The following is an 18,452-nucleotide window of genomic DNA, read 5'->3' on the forward strand; positions in this document are numbered from 1 at the left end:
TTATCTATGCCATATATATGAAGTGATCTGATCTCCAGCCACTGAATATTATTAATCCATTTTGACAATTTCTTTAAGTTGATATAACCCATAACTCTAGGTTATGGGTTGCCAGGTGTTACTGTTGTTTTTGTTGTTTTGTTTGTTACATTTACATAGAATATATAATCACTGTAGGTTTGGATTTAAATATAATTTTAACTAGTTTTCCTGTTATACCTCTGGCTTTGAGAGCTTGGGGGAAAGCTATGTTTTGAGATAGGATGGTTTTATGTAGCTCAGGCTGGCTTTAAATTTATGATCCTCCTGCCTCAGCCTTCTGATTGCTGAAAAAGTTAACTAGTTTGTGTGTGTGTGTGTGTGTGTGCGTGTGTGTGTTTATGTCTACCCGGAACTGAACCCAAGCCCGTGTACATGCTGGGCAAGTGTTCTGCTACTGACGGGCTTTCCTAGCCCTTGGTTTGTACAGACAGGGTCTCCCTGTATTGCTGTGGCTGGCCTCAACTTTGAGATCTTTCTGCCTTTGCCTTGTAAGTGCCTGGATTACAGATTGCATGTGCCACCCCACCAGGCTAAAAATAGTTTATATAGTTCCCACACAGTTACATCTGCTGCTTTTCGTTTCTTCTTTATTTCTGGGCATTTTTCTCTTTTACCTGAAGAACTTTCTGTGTTAATTTATGTTAAGGTCAGTCTGCTTACAGTACATTCTCTGGATTTCTCTTATTGGGTGTCTGTTTTGTCTTTCTTATTGGATATAAAACCCCATGTTATGGGTTGTCAAGTATTATTGGTGGTTTTGTTCTGTTTTGTTTAGCACTTTAAAATATTTGCCTTATGCCTCCTGGCCTCTAGTTTCTGCTGAGAAGCCATGGACATTGACGTTGTTTTCCCTGTAATTCCAGTTTTTTCCCTGCATTGTTCTGTCTGCTTTCAGGGATTTTTAAAAATTTGTTTTTTAGAAGTTTAGGGATAGATTTTCTTTTTTTGACCTTTGCCAAATTTGTGAAGAAAGTATTCAGCCAGTGTGGAAGTTTCTCCTACCTGAAGCTCCAGCAGCATCAGTGTTGAGTTGCGCCTCTTAAGGTCATCCACAAACCCCCTCCCTCCCTCCTCCTCTCCCTTCTGTCCGTCTTCCCTTCCTTGTGTAAGTCTTTTTTTATGCTAATTTTTGTTTGCTTGTTCCAGCAGGAAATGACCTAGTTAGATTCAACTGTAAGTTCTGACCTGCCTTAGGTGTGGTGTGATTCCAGCGTCAGCTCAGTTTGCAAAGAGGCAGTGTGGTGCTGTTAGGCTCTACCCTGTCTCACTGAAGCCAGTCTGGGAACTCCTCTGTAGCTGAATTTTCAGTGGTTTGCCTGTACTGTCTCACAGCAGAGGCACACTTCCGGCGTGTCATTCAGGAGCCGGTACTTGATAGATAGCTTTTGTGGCCCTGTGTGAGCCTCCTCATATCTGTAACATTTCCTACTCTCTGGCTTACAGGTTTCCCAATAGAGACGGTAAATATATATATAAAAGGTGTCTCTTTTATATAAGGGGAGCAGGGACTGTCTCTGACGTGAACTAGTGGCTCTTTGATCACCTCCCCCTGAGCAGGGAGCGGCCTTGCCAGGGAGGACAATGCAGCCAGTCCTGATGAGACCTGATAGACTAGGGTCAGAGGGAAGGGGAGGAGGACCTCCCCTGTCAGTGGAATTGGAGAGGGGTATGGGAGAAGGTGAAGGAGGGCGGGTGGGATTGGGAGGGAATGAGGAAGGGGGCTACAGCTGGGATACAAAGTGAATAAACTAATTAATATAAAAAATTTAAATTAAAAAAAGATGTCTCTTTGAAGGGATGTGCAGTGTCATCAGGGAAATACAGATTTAAACCACAGTGAGTACCACCACACATCTCCCAGAATGCTTAGACATTTACAGTTGGCCAGTTTCTTAACAACTCATCTCGATACTGCAGAGCCAGCGTGGTGGTGAGAGTGCTACAGCCACTTTGGAAATCAGACTTTTTACAAAGTTAAATGTAAAAGTATGTTATGATGTGTTCATGCCATTTGAGACTATTAACCCAGAAGGCATGAAAATGCTTCCACTGTAAGATCTATGTATAACTTTTTTTAATCACACACACCAAAAAAATGAATATCTATCACATGAAACTTGGATAGGCACATTGTCCTATATCCACACAATTATAGTTTTTATGCTAGTGTTTTGAAAGATATTTTATAGGCTGATTACCCCCTGCTTCTAAACAAGATTCCAGCTGCCAAGGAAGATCAACTGTCATGAAGCCTTTCCTCACAGGTGGTTTCCTAATCACCCAGGATCCACTGTCACTATCCTCTAGCCATCACATCACTCTTAAATATTCTGTGTAACACTTTTCACTATCTGAGACTTTCTGGATTTGTCTAAGAATGTGTGTTATCTTGGTGTAGATGTGTCTCTTCATAGCTGTATCCCCTGTGCCTAGAACAGTGCCTGACATGAGTGAATGGACTTCCTAGTCTTAAATGATCCCATTAATCCTTACATTTGAATTTGAAAATGTTTTCTTGGAGCAGACTCAGCCTGCTCCAAACCTAGGCTGCCACACCCCTCTGCCCATTCTGCCAAGATTCTTCTGTCTGTAGTTTGTTGTTGGCGATAAAATGATGTTGGGCTACATAATGTTTATTATTTGCCCTGTGATCACCACAGCAGCATTATTTAAACTGATATCACAATAAGACACAGACAGCTGTTAAATTTTTAATTGCCTTGTTTACCTTGGGCTGGGCAGATATTTCACCTATGCTGTCTCAATAACCTCACCATTCGTCTCCCAGCCCCCATCCAAAATCTTATAAATACTTGCTTATATTTTTCATCTTGGTGTTTTCTCCATCCATGCCATCCTCAGAGTCTTTCCGTGTATTTTTCTTCATGCTGACCCATTGTGGCATCCTCCTTCCTTTCTTCCTTTCCATCTGTCTCCTGTTGAACCCAGAGCCCAGGAACCTTAGCCATGCCTACCCCATTCTTCCCTGCCCAGATTTTAGGCCTTTAACCAACCAATCAGCTATAATGTCCTAGGCAGGTTTACACAACAAGGATAGGTGTATCCAGGTGGTAACCAGATCTTGAGGGCCAGCAATCAGCATCAACACACAAGCCTCAGACCAACCCTTAACATTAGTTGAGCTGTTCAGGTCTTGAGGTCCTTTTTGATTCTCTTCTCTCCGTCACCTCCCACAACTCAGCAGACCCTGTCAGCATTCCGTCTTGCATTCTTCCAGTCTAGCTGGTACCACCTTTAGGTCAAATTACTTCGTACTTGAATCATTGTTAAAAGTGCCAAAATAGGCTGTTTATCTTCCCCATCCTCCTTGCTCTTTTTCTTTTCCTCTTTCTCCCTCTTTGTTTCTCCCTTTCTCCCTCTCTCTGGACCATCAGACCTTACATTCCTGATGCCACTTTTCTTTTCAGAACAAGCAGAATCCTGTCTATCCTCTGTTTCCCAGCCTCTTCCAGACACAGCTCCTTCCCCAGCCTGCCCTCTCGCTGCACTCCTGTGTTCTTCTTGCCACTTACTGGTCCTTACTTCCTGCCTAACCAGCATATGCCAGAACCTACCTGGCACTTTGACAACTCCATTTCCACTGAACCTGCTGAGTCCTCAGACCCCCTTTCTGACTCAGTTGCCTATCTTTCTGTAAGACCTAACTGGAAAACTGAAACATCAAAACACCTCCTAAAAGTGAAACAACTAGCATGGGCCCATAATATCTCCGTTGCTGGTTTTTAAAAAATATGGCAAAATATACATAATGTAGAAATAATCATTTTAATAATGTTAGGTGTCCATCTCATTGGCATTAAGTATATTTACATTATTATATAATCATCATGTGACCTGTATAATATGCTTACATTTTTTAAAATTAATTTATTTTTCTTCCATGTGCATTGCCTATATGTCTGTGTGAGGGCGTCATATTACAGACAGTTGTGTGCTGCCATGTGGGTACTGGGAATCTGGAACCTGGATCCTCTCAAAGAGGTTGTTCTTAACGACAGAGCCATCTCTACAGCCCAGTATTTCCTCCTTCCTTTCTTTTTTGGTTTAGTTTTTTGAGACTGAATATGTTGTGTAGCTCTCTGGCTGTCCTGGAACTCGCTCTGTAGACCAGGCTGGCCTCAAACTCACGAGGTCCACCTGCCTCTGCCTCCTGAGTGCTGGGATTAAAGGCGAGCACTGCTACTACCTGGCTCCTATATTTCTTTTTTATTGCTGTAGTTACCACCTCTAGATTGTAAACAAAGTCTTGGCCTCTGCTCTCTAAATGAGTAGTAGTGTATTTGTCTATACAGCACGTCCAGGCTCATCTCCCAGGACCTCAAAATAATTTAAAAATAAAATAAATATGAAATGCAATATTTTGTATGCTAACCTTAAAATTAATTTTAAAAACTTGTCTTTGCTTACAAGCATTTGATTAACATGGATGGACATGAGCCTGTTCAGACTTGTTTACTGTGTTGTCAGCACTGAATCTCTTGTGCCGTGATACTTGCCTTTCTTCACTGTTGGGTAAGCCCTGTTCTTTGATGAACATTGTGAGCTCTGCTTTGGACAGTGACACTGACTTCTCTGCAGACAGATTTCAGAAGTGTTACTCTCTCCGAAGTGTTCTCCTCTTGCCTTTCTTGTATAATCAAATTAGCATGCATTCTTGAGCACTATAGCGTCTGAGGGTTTGAAGTTCATGTGATCCTAATGCTCACAGTTTGCAAATAAACAAAGACCCAAGATTCTCAGCCTGTAAAAGGCGGAGGAGCTGTCACTCAAGAATACCATTAGGTGCTGAGTCTATGAAAGGGAGTGCGTCTTCCTCTTCTGATTGCTGAAGGATCCTGTATTTATCATCTAAGTTGTACCAACAGTTGGAGAAAGATAACCTTCAAAATGCACATGTGTGTTTTGTGTTGGCTGGGGTGGGGGTGAGGTAGAGGCAAGATCTCTGGGGACAGTTGAGAGAGTACACCTACTTTGCTAGAGACAGATACCTAGGAGGATTTTGGTTAGTTCTAGTTATTAACTCAGCAAACCTGAGCTTTGGGGTATCTTTCAGGGATAATGTTTTACATGCAAAAAGGGGGGTGGGAGGCTTCTGTTTCTCTGTATGTTTGCCTACCCACATTTTAGTAGCAAGGCCAGCTCATAGAGCAGTAATGCCTCCCTCCTCCACTCTTCATTGAACCCTCCTAAAACAAGATGTGGGAAAAATCAAGTGGCAGGAATGATGAGGTAAAGCAGTTATGCAGAGTGAATGTGTGAGCTTGTGTAGGAGGAAAGTGGGAAAGATGGCTGACTGTGGGTGCTTGCCCTCCTTTCAGTCCTGTCCATTAAACATATTCCAAACGTTTATTCTCTTATTTTCTTCCTGATTTAAGTAGCTGTTCCACTCTCGATGGAGTATTTGTTTCTTGCCGTCTTCTTGAGAAAGGGAATACAACTAGAATAGTAGGTGCTTATTAATATCTTTGTGCCTGACCTCTCACATGTGTAAAATGGGCAAAATAGTAAAACTTAATTCATACAACTTCTAGAAATACTATTAGAAAAACAGTTAGAATTGGTCTAAAATCATAAGAAACTTAAAACTGTTTTTATTAGTTGATCTAATAATATCTTCATAGCTGCTCATCCTACCAGTTAAATGTATTTCTCATGTATATATTTACATATATGTATATATGTCTGTGTCTGTATACATATATATGAAAGGAATATATGTATATTCCTCTCCAGTGTGTATAAACTTCCTTCTTCGTTTATGTAATTGGAAAGCCTTCTTCACTTTCAAACAATGTAAACTGAAACAAAAATGTGTGCGTGGAAAAAACTGGATGATTTAATTTCTTTAGTCTTTGAGGTGTGGAATTCCTTTCCCTCTATAAATAAACTTCTTTTTCCTTCACATTGTAGGTGGTATGCAAGATTACAATTATGTGTGGGCCAACTGTTTTGAGATCACATTAGAATTGTCTTGTTGCAAGTACCCACCTGCTTCTCAGCTTCGACAAGAATGGGAGAATAATCGTGAATCTTTGATTACGTTGATTGAAAAGGTAAAAATTTCTGACTGGAGGTTTGGATTTAGAAATAATGGTTTAAATAAGGGAGAAATTTGAATGTACATGAATGATAGTCCAAATAGCATGGTCTTTATTTATCTGATGTGTTTTAAGACGGTAGATTGGCAAGGTGGTGGTGGCTCATGCTTTTAATCCCAGCACTTCAGAGGCAGAGGTAGGCAGATGCCTAGTTTTCAGAGTGAGTTCCAGGATAATCAGGGCTACACAGAGAAACCCTATCTCAAAAAACAAACAAGCAAATATTTGTGTGTGTGTGTGTGTGTGTGTGTGTGTATGTTGTATATATCTTTAGAAATTATTGGTTTATACTCTACCAGAGTACATCAAGCTCCACCTTTTCTACCCTAACCCCCAATCCTACCTCTGGAGTAACTGGCCAAATTTGTAGTGGAGGAAGGAGTGTTTGGCATGAATGAAGCCCTGATTTCAATTCCTGGCACCAAGAAAACACTATACTCTGAGGTCAACAATGTCATGTGTTCATATTTGCTAGAGACTGTTTACCACTGTGATTGTGGATATCAATTTTAACATAAATATCAGAAAAGCTCATGCAACTAATGACTATGCTAGAAATTGTAGTTTGGAGAGAAAATTCAAAGCTTGTCTTCAAAGAGAAGGAACTTGAAAAGCACTTCAGGACTATAGAGATTTTTATACTTAATTTAAGAATTCGTGCTGGAGCTGGAGAGCTGGCTCATGGTTAAGAGCACTCTGTCCTTTCAGAGGACCCACCTTGGTTTCATAGCACTAACAGGCAGCTCACAGCCAGCTGTAATTCCAGTGCCAGGGAAATACAGCCTACTTTTCTGTCCTCTGTGGGGCACCAAGCACCAATGTGATACACATACATACATGCAAGCAAACACACACACATACACACATACACAAATGAATCTTAAAAAAAAAAAAAAAAGATTTGTCTACGTTTTGTTTCAATTTCAAGGGATTAAAAAAATACTTTGGTTGAGCTATGCTGGATGTTGCATTCCTGTAATCCCAGCACTCAGGAGGCAGGATCTCTTGAGTTCAAGGCCAGCCTGGTGTACAAAGGGACTCCAGGACAGCCAGGGCTACACAGAGCAACCCTGTCTCAAAAAACCAAACCAAACCAAACAAACAAACAAAAACCCACGTTGGTTGCTGGACATGGTGCTATAAGCAGAGGCAGGGGATCTCTGTGAGTTAGAAGCTAGCCTGGTCTACAGAGAGAGTGCCAGGCCAGCCAGAGCTACATAATGAGACCCTGTCACAAAAATAAAAATAAAAGCTGGAAACTAGGATAGTAGTCTTACTATTTAGAAACTCTAGCACCAAACTGAGTACCTCTGCATTTTGATTTTTTTCTTTTAGGTTCATATTGGAATTAAAGGGTTTGTTAAAGATGCAGTAACAGGATCTGGACTAGAGAATGCAACCATCTCAGTGGCTGGTATTAATCATAATATCACAACTGGAAAATTTGGTGATTTCCACAGATTGCTTGTTCCTGGAATTTACAATCTTACAGCAGTTTCAACTGGGTAAAAGCTTTAGACTTTTCTTAATTACAGTGCCAAGCCTCTCTTTAGATGTAAGACAGAAGGCTTGTCCAAATGCTTCTTACCGAATGTGGCTTCTGTTTTTCCTTGTTTTTGATTTTTTTTTTTTTTCCTTTAATGATGAAAAGTACTGTCATGGAGTATTTTGTCACATAGTCCAACAGTGTGGGCTGAAGAAAGATTGTGAAAGTTTTACAAGAGGCTCGGCTGTTGGAAACATTGCCTCTGCTGATTGAATCAAGTAGAAGCAGCCCAGGGCTCCGTAGATGAAGTTTTAAGGCCTGTCTTCACAGCTTTCCCATATATTAATGTAGTGGTTTCTTAACTGTGCAAACCTTCCTGCATGGCCACTTCATGAGGCTTTTATTGATACCCTTTAATTCTGAGCTTTGTGACAGAGGGAAGGGGGATGCAGAGATGGATAGCACATGCTGTGACAGTCACAGCAACAGTTAGATTGTCTGCCCTTTGAGTACCACAGCAACATGTCTGGCAGACATTCTGGTGTGTGGTACCTACGAAGTTCTGTGAGAGAAATAGCTCTTTAAAGACTTAATCTAAGATCTGTGAAATAACATTCTAAGATGGCTAAATTTATATGGCTGTCTTAGTTTGATTTTGAGTTTCAATAGCTAAATGCAGGAGTATGAGAAAAGATCATTGTGTTTTTATAATGCTAAAGTGTTGTGTCTTAACTCCAAGCCCTCTCCATTTCCAATTTTTTAAGGTACATGCCATTGACTATTAATAATATAATGGTGAAGGAAGGGCCAGCCACAGAGATGGATTTTTCCCTCCGACCAACTGTGACAGCAGGAATTCCTGACTCAACTGAGACTCCTGGCACAGTTGCTGTTCCTAATATTCCTTCTGGAACATCACCCTCCCATCAGCCAATTCAGCCTAAAGACTTTCACCACCACCATTTCCCTGATATGGAAATCTTCTTGAGAAGATTTGCCAATGAATATCCGAGTATCACTCGTCTTTATTCACTGGGAAAATCAGTAGAGTCAAGAGAACTGTATGTGATGGAGATATCTGATAACCCAGGTGTCCATGAACCAGGTAACTGGATGACCTTTCAGATGACGTCAGTAGTCCTCTCAGAGCTGGTGTTGTGTCACTGCATCTTCCGGAAATGTCATCTGTATCGTGTGTAGCTTCAATTATGAACACCTAGTCAAAAAAGAACAGAGCCCATCTGTTTCTAGAAGAGAAAATCCATTTGGTATTCCATATTTGTATGGTATTTTGTATGTTCACAGATTGGATTCATTCAGCTGAGTTTAGTTTGGCATGTGGGTATACACATGTATGTATATTAGACATATCTGTGTATATATCTACAAGATGTGCAGCTATATATGCTTTGAGCCTACTCAGACATATACTCTGGTAAAGAAGCCACAATATGTTTATGAAAATTTTTCTTGATGTTGGAAAATGCATGTTTACTTAATATTTTGGTTCCAGATTTTTATATATATTAGGGGGAAAAAAACAGGCTTCATGCAGGCTTCATGTTGGCTAAAAATGAAAAAAAAAAAGTGTCTTTTGTATAATTATTTTGTCTTCAGGTGAACCAGAATTTAAGTATATCGGAAATATGCACGGGAACGAAGTGGTCGGACGAGAACTGCTCCTGAACCTCATCGAGTACCTTTGTAAGAACTTTGGAACAGACCCTGAAGTGACAGATTTGGTTCGCAGCACTAGGATCCACCTCATGCCGTCCATGAACCCTGATGGGTATGAAAAGGCCCAGGAAGGTAAAGAAGAGCTCACCGTAAAAGCCTAATCAGCTGATTGTTGTCCATTGCGCTTATTTGGAATAGAGAGATGCTGAGTCTTTTTATTTGTGTGATTTTGAGTGGTTTTAGCTTTTATGTGCGTGGAAAATAAGGCAGACTTTTTATTAGGTGATGAAACGTGTGCATGTGTGGTATATGCACATATGCACCTGTGTGGAAGGCAGAGGTTGATGTTGGGCTATTTTTCAATTGCTCTCCACCTCATTTTTGAGACTTGCTGGTTGGTGAGCTCCAGGGATCTGCCCAACTCTGCCCCCTAGCGCTGGAGTTGCAGGTGCACATCACCGTGCCTAGCTTTTTAATCTGGTGCCCGGGATCCTAACAGCTATTTGTGCTTGCATAGCAGACACTTTGCCAGCTGAGCCATCTCTCCAGACATTGATCAAAGGGTTCTGGTTTGGCTTTGCATTTCTGTAATGTTTGTCTTCATCAAGGTTCTCTAGTGGAGCAGAACTGATAGAGAGTGCGTATATATAAAACTGTAGAAAGGGATTCCTTAGATTAACTGATATGATTAGAAGCTGGGCAGTTCAACAGTGACCCTGTATGTTGGAGAACCAGAGAACTTGGTAGCCATTCAGAACAAGAAACTGGAAGCCACAGATCAAGGAACCAGTGACGCTGTCCAAGGCTGAAGTTCTGCCAGGTGCCTGGAGTCACTGATACGAGTCCCCATTGCAGGGTTTGAAGATGCAGGAATCTGATGCCCATGGGTGGCGGCGGCAGTGGGTGCACTTGCTGAGGAAGAATGGCGCTGGAAGGTGCTAGCTGCCTTCCTCCTGGCTCCAGCCTATTGGGTGCTAGGACACATGCTCAGGACCAGTCTCTCTCTCTCTCTCTCACTTTCTCTCTCTCTTTTTTGTTTTGTTTTTTATGCAAGGCAGGGTTTCTCTGTGAAGCCCTGGCTGTCCTAGAACTCACTCTGCAGACCAGGCTGGCTTCGAACTTGGAGATCTACCTGCCTCTGCCTCCCGAGTGCTGGGATTAAAGGAGTTCGTCAAGAGAGATGGCTCAGCAGATAAGAGCACTGGCTGCCCTTACAGGGGATCCTGGTTCAAGTCCCAGTACCCACATGGCAGCTCACAACTCTAACTTCAGTTTCAGGGGATCTGAGACCTCACATAGACATACATGCAGCAATGCAGACATACATGCAGACACCAATGCACATAACAATAGTAAATCTTTAAAAAAGGATTGGTATTTTTTCATCACACTGTTCCATGTATGGGAAACCCTCCAAGGCACACCCCACAGTGTGCTCTACTAATCCTGGAGGAGTCTCGTCCAGTCAAATTGACAAGATGAACCATCAGTCTATTTAAAATAATGGAAGATTTTCAGAAATTGCTTCAGTTTAACAGTAGGGTTTTGTTGTTGCTGTTTCTTGGTTTTATTTTTTGAGACAGGGTTTCTCTGTGTAACAGAGCCCTGGCTGTACTAGAATTCAGTTTGTAGACCAGGCTGGCCTGAACTCCCAGAGATCCACCTGCCTCTGCCTCCTGAGTGCTGGGATTGAATGCATGTACCACCATGTCCAGTTTAACAGTAGTTTTTATTAAATTATTTTATTTGTAATCTGTTGATGATTACATATTAATCATGATTAAATATTAATATTTAATATTGTTTTATCTTTTAGTTAAACAGCAGTTATTCCTGAAACAGTTATATACCCAGATCACCTCAGAGACTGGGATTTATTTAATTAACCTAGATCACAGTGCTGGGCAATAATTACTCCATCCTAAACCTCCAAGCCCGCATAGCTTCCTCCTATTCAGATATTCCATGTTGTACTTGCTTTTTAGTCATATCTTAGGTCATTTCTCCTGATGTTTCCAGGTCCTCTTCTCTCTGACCTCTCCTCCTACTCCTTCCCTCCAGACCAGGATGTCCCATCCTGTTCTCTCCATTGCTCAGCATTGGCTGGTTGCTTTTATTGGCAATACAGAGAACAAATGGCAGCATGTTTACCCAAAATTGAGACTTTAATGCAATGACTAAAACCAGATAGTAGGGTAGAGAAATCAGCATTTGAATGAATAAGGGTAAATTGTATACATTCCACAATAACATTATACCAACAGTAACCTTACTTTATCATTGGAAAAGCAAACCAGATAATATTTTCCGTGCCTGCTGAATTGCTGCTTTTTCTTTTTCCTGGTTCACCTAGGCAAGCCCTTCTCTCCTGAGGCAATGCTGAAAGAGTTAGGAGGACACGGTTACATAGATGCCTTCACAGAACCCTAAAAGAAGAGAATCATCTCTTCCAAACCCATGAGTCCATAGGGAACTTTTAAATATTTGTTTCCCTTTAAAAGTTTGATACTTTTCATCTATAATAACTGATAATGGGTAGACTGACAGGGAAAAATTAAATTTATTTATATCCAGAAATATGAGGATCATACAGATATAAGTCTCAAGGGAGAACTAAGCAACTGAAGTCTATATAAACTTAAGCTAGGGGCTTGGGTCTGGCTGGGTGGGAAGTGGTTATGGGCTGTGGAAGGTTGAGGGGAGAGTGTTCACAGCTGGCAAGGGTCATGTCATGCAGATAAAGCCTGCTAGGTGACAGCTGTTCATATTCATCTCTGGCCAGGTGTCAGACTCCCAGTCTCCATTTAAGAGATGCCTTTCCTAGGCACAAAGTGGAGCGTGAGGCAGAAAAACTTTTTTATAAAAGGATAGCCTTTACAGAGCTATTCCCATCTCTACAGTCAATGGTAGCCAACTTGAAGTATGTCCAGGCAGTCTGTTTACGCTGGCACAGCTGCTCTGAGCAGTGACCCCTTGGAGTGGCGCAGGCACTGCAGTGCTGACAAGATACAGGATGGGTAGCTCATGCTGCGCTGACACTGGGGTCTCAGACGGACAGACAGACAGACAGGCTCGGTCCTCAGGGTGTTCAGGCTCTTGGTTCTCACTGTTGCCAGCATCACAGATCCCCCTCCTAACACTTCTAGCCCTCCTCAGAGTTAAAGCCAGGGGTCACCAGGGAGCCCTCCAGTTGGCTGTCCCTACCTTGCAATTCTTCTTTCATTGCAATAATAATTAGGCTCTCACTCATATTAAGAGTCTATACAGTTAAGCTTGAGTTGAAATTTTTGCCCTCTATTGAGTTAAATACCCAACAGTGTTCTTTACTAACTTTACCTTTTTGTAATTATTTTAACGTTAGCACGCTACAATTTTCTCTTTGTTGGTCTGTTTTTTAAGGAGTTGCTCATGCCGTTGTGTGTGTATTATTAACACTTGAGCATTGCTTTAGTATCATTTGTGTAACTGTATTTTTTCCTCCCAGAGGATGAGCAGAAGACACATGCTAAAGAGAATGGTTTTAAAGATCTGGAAGAGAGGTGTTTTGTTTTGTTTAATACACAACTTTTAAAAAGATGTATTTTACTCATAGTGGGACTGGTAGCAGTGAGCCTGAAGTGCTTGCATTTTAAGGTGGCTGAAGTTGTGTGTATTGTATTAAAATGTAGCAAAACCTGTCTTATAAAACGTTAATCCTCTATCCTGCAGGAGATTCGATAAGTGTAGTTGGCAGAAACAACAGCAACAACTTTGACCTAAACCGAAATTTCCCAGATCAGTTTGTTCCGATCACAGATCCTACCCAACCAGAAACTATTGCTGTGATGAGCTGGGTGAAGGCCTATCCTTTTGTGCTGTCAGCCAATCTGCACGGAGGTACGTAAGGCAGCCCCTGTGCTGCAGAGTAGCTGTTGAGAGGCCTTGGAGACCCTGCTCAGGTCCTCTCTGCTTCCAAAGCCCCAGGCTTCCTTCCACGGATCCTCTATCACTGCTTCTGCGACAAGAACACTTAGAACCTTTCCTCGTGGTTTTTTAGGCCAGTTTCCTGTCTGTCCCTTCCCTGCTCACTGTTTCTTTCCTTTGTTGTTGTAGACAGGTCCTTACCAAGTACCCAGGCAGGCCTGGGCTCAGTGTGTAGGCCGTGCTGGCCTTGCCTTGCAGCAGCCCTCCTCCTGCCTCTGCTTCCTGGGTGCTGGCATTCAGGCAAACTTTAGCAGGCCTGGCCGGCTTCCTCTCAGTTTCTTCCCACCTTTTTTCCTTCTGTACCTTTTCTCCTTCTTCCCTTTCCTCTCCTTTTTAATTTTAATGTTATTTATTATTGTGTGTGTATGGTGGTTAGAGGATACTCTCCTCCCTCTGGATGTGAGGATCAAATTCAGGTTGTGGATTTGCCTACAACTGCTTTTCTCCCACTAAGCCTTCTCTCCCACCTCCTTCCCCCTTCCCACCTTTCTTCCTTTGTTTTTCTTTCTCTCCTCTTTCTCCTATAACCCACTTCCCTTTCTCTAATAGATTGTTTCACGCTTATTTGTTCTACTGTTAACTAGGTACCATATACTTTGTCATCATGAAAACCAAAGACATTCTCTCTCTTTCTCTCTCTCTCTCTCTCTGTGTATGTATATGTATGTGTGTATACATATATCTAGTTACTTAATTGGAGCATAATGACTTCACTTTCATCGAGGGTTTGGGAATATATATGTCAATATGACTCATCAGGAATAAGTCAGTTAAATAGAATGAAATGTCAGTATTAAGTAAAACATCATAGGTATGTATCTGAACCCATAGAGCACCCGCCTAGCATGCATGAAGCCCTAGAGTCCATGACCAGCATCCCATAAGCCAGGCATCATGGCATATGCCTGTATTCCCAGCACACAGGAAAGGAAAATAGGAGGATCAGGAATATAAGGTCATCCTCAAGTTCTTAGCTAGTTCAAGGGAGTCTCAAAACAAAACATCAGTGTCCAGTTATGTGAATTAGAGTGAAGGTATCAGGCAGAGAGATGGCCCAGCAGGTAAACATATGTGCCAAGTTTCATCCCCTGAACCCACATAATGGAAGGCAAGAACCCACTTCAGCAAATGGCCTTCTGGCCTCCACACATACATCTTGATGCAGTGGAAGGCATAATAAGCAGACAGACATATGAAGACAGTGTGACAAACAAGAAAATAGAGGACTTGGTTCTTTGACACACATAGCTCAAAGCTTTTCCCCGAGACCTACCATTACTACTTTCCTCCCACTCAACAGCCTTTTTGTGCTTGAAAGCATTACTTTCTTTACTTTCGAATCATGTGGTACAACTCCAATTGAATAATAAGACTGTAAGAAATGTTTAGGATTTTTCTGTGTGGGTCAGGCTGGCCCTGCTCCCCATAAGTTGCTTAGTGTGTTTTAGATTCCACGCCTAAAATGATGGATGACTTAGTTGGACCTTAAAGGTCCATTCTTATTTTAAAATTCTATGACTTTTAAAATGTATTCATCAGCCAAAACCATTCAATGGAAAAAAGACAGCATCTTCAACAAATGGTGCTGGTCCAACTGGATGTCTACATAGAAAAATGAAAATAGATCCATATTTATCACCCTGCACAAAACTAAAGTCCAAGTGGATCAAAGATCTCAACATAAAACCAGATACACTAAATCAGTTAGAAGAAAAAGTGGGTAAGACATTGGAACTCATTAGCACAGGAGACAATTTCCTGAACAGAACGCTAACAGCACAGGCTCTAAGAGCAAGAATCAATAAATGGGACCTCATGAATCTGAAAAGCTTCTGTAAACCAAACATAGTCATCAAAACAAAACAACAGCCTGGGAAAGGATCTTCACCAACCCTGTATCTGACAGAGGGCTGATATCCAGAATATATAAAGAACTAAAGAAGTTAAAAGGCAGCAAATCAAGCAATCCGATTTAAAAATGAGGCACAGAGCTAAACAGAATTCTCAGTAGAGGAAGAGAATTCTCAGTAGAGGAATACAGAATGGCAGAGAAACACTTAAAGAAATGCTCGACATCCTTAGCCATCAGAGAGATGCCAATCAAAACAACCCTGAGATTTCACCTGTCACACACCAGAACAGCTAAGATCAAAAACTCAAGTGACAACACATGCTGGAGAGGTTGTGGAGAAAGGGGAACCCTCCTCCATTGCTGGTAGGAATGCAAATTTGTACAGCCACTTTGGAAATCAATCTGGCGCTTTCTCAGACAATTAGGAATAGTGCTTCTTCAAGCTCTAGATATACCACTCGTAGGCATATATCCAAAAGATGCTCAAGTACACAAGGACATTTGCTCAACTATGTTTGTAGCAGCTTTATTCGTAATAGCTAGAACCTGGAAACAACCCAGATGTCCCTCAGTTGAGGAATGGATACAGAAATTGTGATATATTTACACAATGGAATACTATTCAGCAATTAAAAACAAGGAAATCATGAATTTTGCAGGCAAATGGTGAGACCTAGAAACGATCATCCTGAGTGAGGTATCCCAAAAGCAGAAAGACACACATGGTATATACTCACTTATATAGACCTATAAGATAGGATAAACACACTGAAATCTATACACCTAAAGAAGATAAACAAGAAAGAGGACCCAGGGTACGATGATTAATCCTCACTTAGAAAGACAAATGGGATGGACATTGGATATAGGAGCAAACAAGTAACAGGACAGGAGCCTACCACAGAGGGCCTCTGAAAGACTCTACCTAGCAGTGTATCAAAGCTGATATTAAGACTCATAACCAAACCTTCGGCAGAGTGCAGGGAATCATAAAAAAAAAGGGGGGAGTTAATATGACCTGGAGGGGACAGAAGTTCCACAAGGACCAAATATATCTGGGCACAGGGGTCTTTTATGAGATTGTTTCTCCAAACAAGGACCACGTATGGATGTAACCTAGAACCTCTGCTCAGATGTAGCCCTTGGTAGCTCAATATCCAAGTGGGTGGCCCTAATAAGGGGAACAGGGACTGTTTCTGACATGAACTCAATGGCAGGCTCTTTGACCTCTCCCCCCCCCCAGAGGGAGGAGCAGCCCTGCTAGGCCATATAGGGGGGCTTTGCAGCCAGTCCGGAAGATACCTAATAAACCAGTATCAGATGAAAGGGGAGGAGGTCCTCCCCTATCAGTGGACTTGGAAAGGGGCAGGGAGGAGATGAGGGAGGATGGGATTGGGAGGGAAAAAGGGAGGGTGATACACCAGGGATACAAAGTTAACAAACTGTAACTAATATTAAAAAAATTAAAAAAAATTGGAAAAAAAAATAAAATGTATTCTCAGAGTACTTGAAAAAGTATCAGCATTTGCTTCTTAAGTATTCTCAGGGTACTTCACACTTTCAGTTAACTGCAGTAGAAAGCTCCGCTTTTAGATCTGATGGATAAATCAGACCAGTAAATTCCAAAGACTGTTAGTTAGAGAGCCTTTAGATTTCGTGCATTTGTATTTTTTTTCCTACTTGCTCACTTTGATTTCCACTGAGGAAACCAGTGGTTTTCTGTTTTGAATAGGTTTGGGAATTGGTACCAAGGCCTTGCCCGTGTTAGGCAAGCCCTCTGCTATGGAACCACACCCCTAGTATTTATTTTTTATTTATATTAAGATAATGGGCCTTGACAATTTAATGGCTTTCCCTTCTGTTTTAACTTTTCTGTTGCTGTGATAAAATACCCTGACATATGCTACCTAAGAGAGAAGGAGTTTATCTTGCTTCACAGTTCTAGATGAGGTTCATCCTGGCAGGGAGGTCTCAGGCAACAGAAGTTTTTTTTGTTTGCTTGTTTTGTTTTTTTAACTGCCTAAGTATTATTTTTATTAACTTTTATTAGTTACACTTTATTCACTTTATATCTCCCCATAAATCCCTTTCTCCTCCCTCCTAATCCCACCTTTCCTCCCCCTTCTTCAGGCATGCCCCTCCCCAAGTCCACTGATAGGGGGGTCCCCCTCTCCTTCTTTCTGATCTTAATCTATCAAATCTCATCAGGAGTGGCTACAAGTATTATTTTTTAATAAATGGTCTATTCTAATATAAGACATCTTAACTTTTTTATTTTTTTAATTTTTTATTAATTACACTTTATTCAATTTGTATCCCCCTAGAGCTCCATCCTCCCCTCCCAATCTGTCCCTCCCTCCCCCTTTTCCATGTATGCCCCTCCCCAAGTACATTGATAGGGGAGGTCTTCCTTTCCTTGCTTCTGATCCTAGTCTATTAGGTCTCATCAGGAGTGGCTGCAATGTCTTCCTCTGTGGCCTGGTAAGGCTGCTCCCCCCTTAGGGGGAGGTGATAAAATTGCAGGCCAATCAGTTAATGTTAGAGACAGTCCCTGTTCCAATTACTATTGAACCCACTTGGACACCGAACTGTCATGGGCTACAACTGTGCAGGGGTTCTAGGTTATCTCAATGCATGGTTCTTGTTTAGAGTATCAGTCTCAGAAAAGACCCCTGTGCCCAGATTTTTTTATTCTGTTGCTCTCCTTGTGGAGCTCCTGTCCTCTCCAGGTCTGACTATTTCCCACTTCTTTCATAAGATTCCTTGCACTCTGCCTAAAGGTTGGCCGTAAGTCTCAAGAAGATCAAGGGGATACAAATTGGAAAGGAAGATGTCAAAGTATTACTATTTGCATATGACATGATAGTATACCTGAGTGACCCCAAAAATTCTACCAGAGAGCTCCTACAGCTGATAAACACCTTCAGTAAAGTGGCTGGATACAAAATTAACTCAAAAAAATCAGTAGCCCTCCTGTATACAAAAGACAAAAGGGCCGAGAAAGAAATTAGGAAAACAACACCCTTCACAGTAGCCACAAAGGACATAAAGTACCTTAGTGTGGCCTTAACCAAGATAGTCAAGGACTTGTATGAAAAAAAAATTTCAGTCTCTGAAGAAAGAATTAGAAGAAGATATCAGAAGATGGAAAGATCTCCCATGCTCATGGCTTGGCAGGATTAACATAGTAAAAATGGCCATCTTACCAAAAGCAATCTACAGATTCAATGCAATTCATATCAAAATACCAACACAATTCTTTACAGACCTTGAAAGAAAAATTCTCAACTTCATATGGAATAACAAGAAACCC

The 18,452-nt window shown here is 41.5% G+C and overlaps 1 protein-coding gene across 1 annotated transcript in view; it reads left to right on the forward strand.

The window, feature by feature from the left end:
* Positions 1 to 18,452, forward strand: part of Cpd (carboxypeptidase D) — a 72,778-nt gene that overhangs the window by 18,029 nt on the left and 36,297 nt on the right. The window contains exons 3-7 of the mRNA XM_021654872.2: positions 5,974 to 6,116; positions 7,497 to 7,666; positions 8,412 to 8,752; positions 9,265 to 9,456; positions 13,033 to 13,200. Coding sequence (XP_021510547.1) covers positions 5,974 to 6,116; positions 7,497 to 7,666; positions 8,412 to 8,752; positions 9,265 to 9,456; positions 13,033 to 13,200 — 1,014 coding nt within the window. The remainder of the gene's footprint in view (positions 1 to 5,973; positions 6,117 to 7,496; positions 7,667 to 8,411; positions 8,753 to 9,264; positions 9,457 to 13,032; positions 13,201 to 18,452) is intronic.

The sequence above is a fragment of the Meriones unguiculatus genome, chromosome 7, assembly GCF_030254825.1.
Source record: "Meriones unguiculatus strain TT.TT164.6M chromosome 7, Bangor_MerUng_6.1, whole genome shotgun sequence".
Taxonomy (NCBI): Eukaryota; Metazoa; Chordata; class Mammalia; order Rodentia; family Muridae; genus Meriones; species Meriones unguiculatus.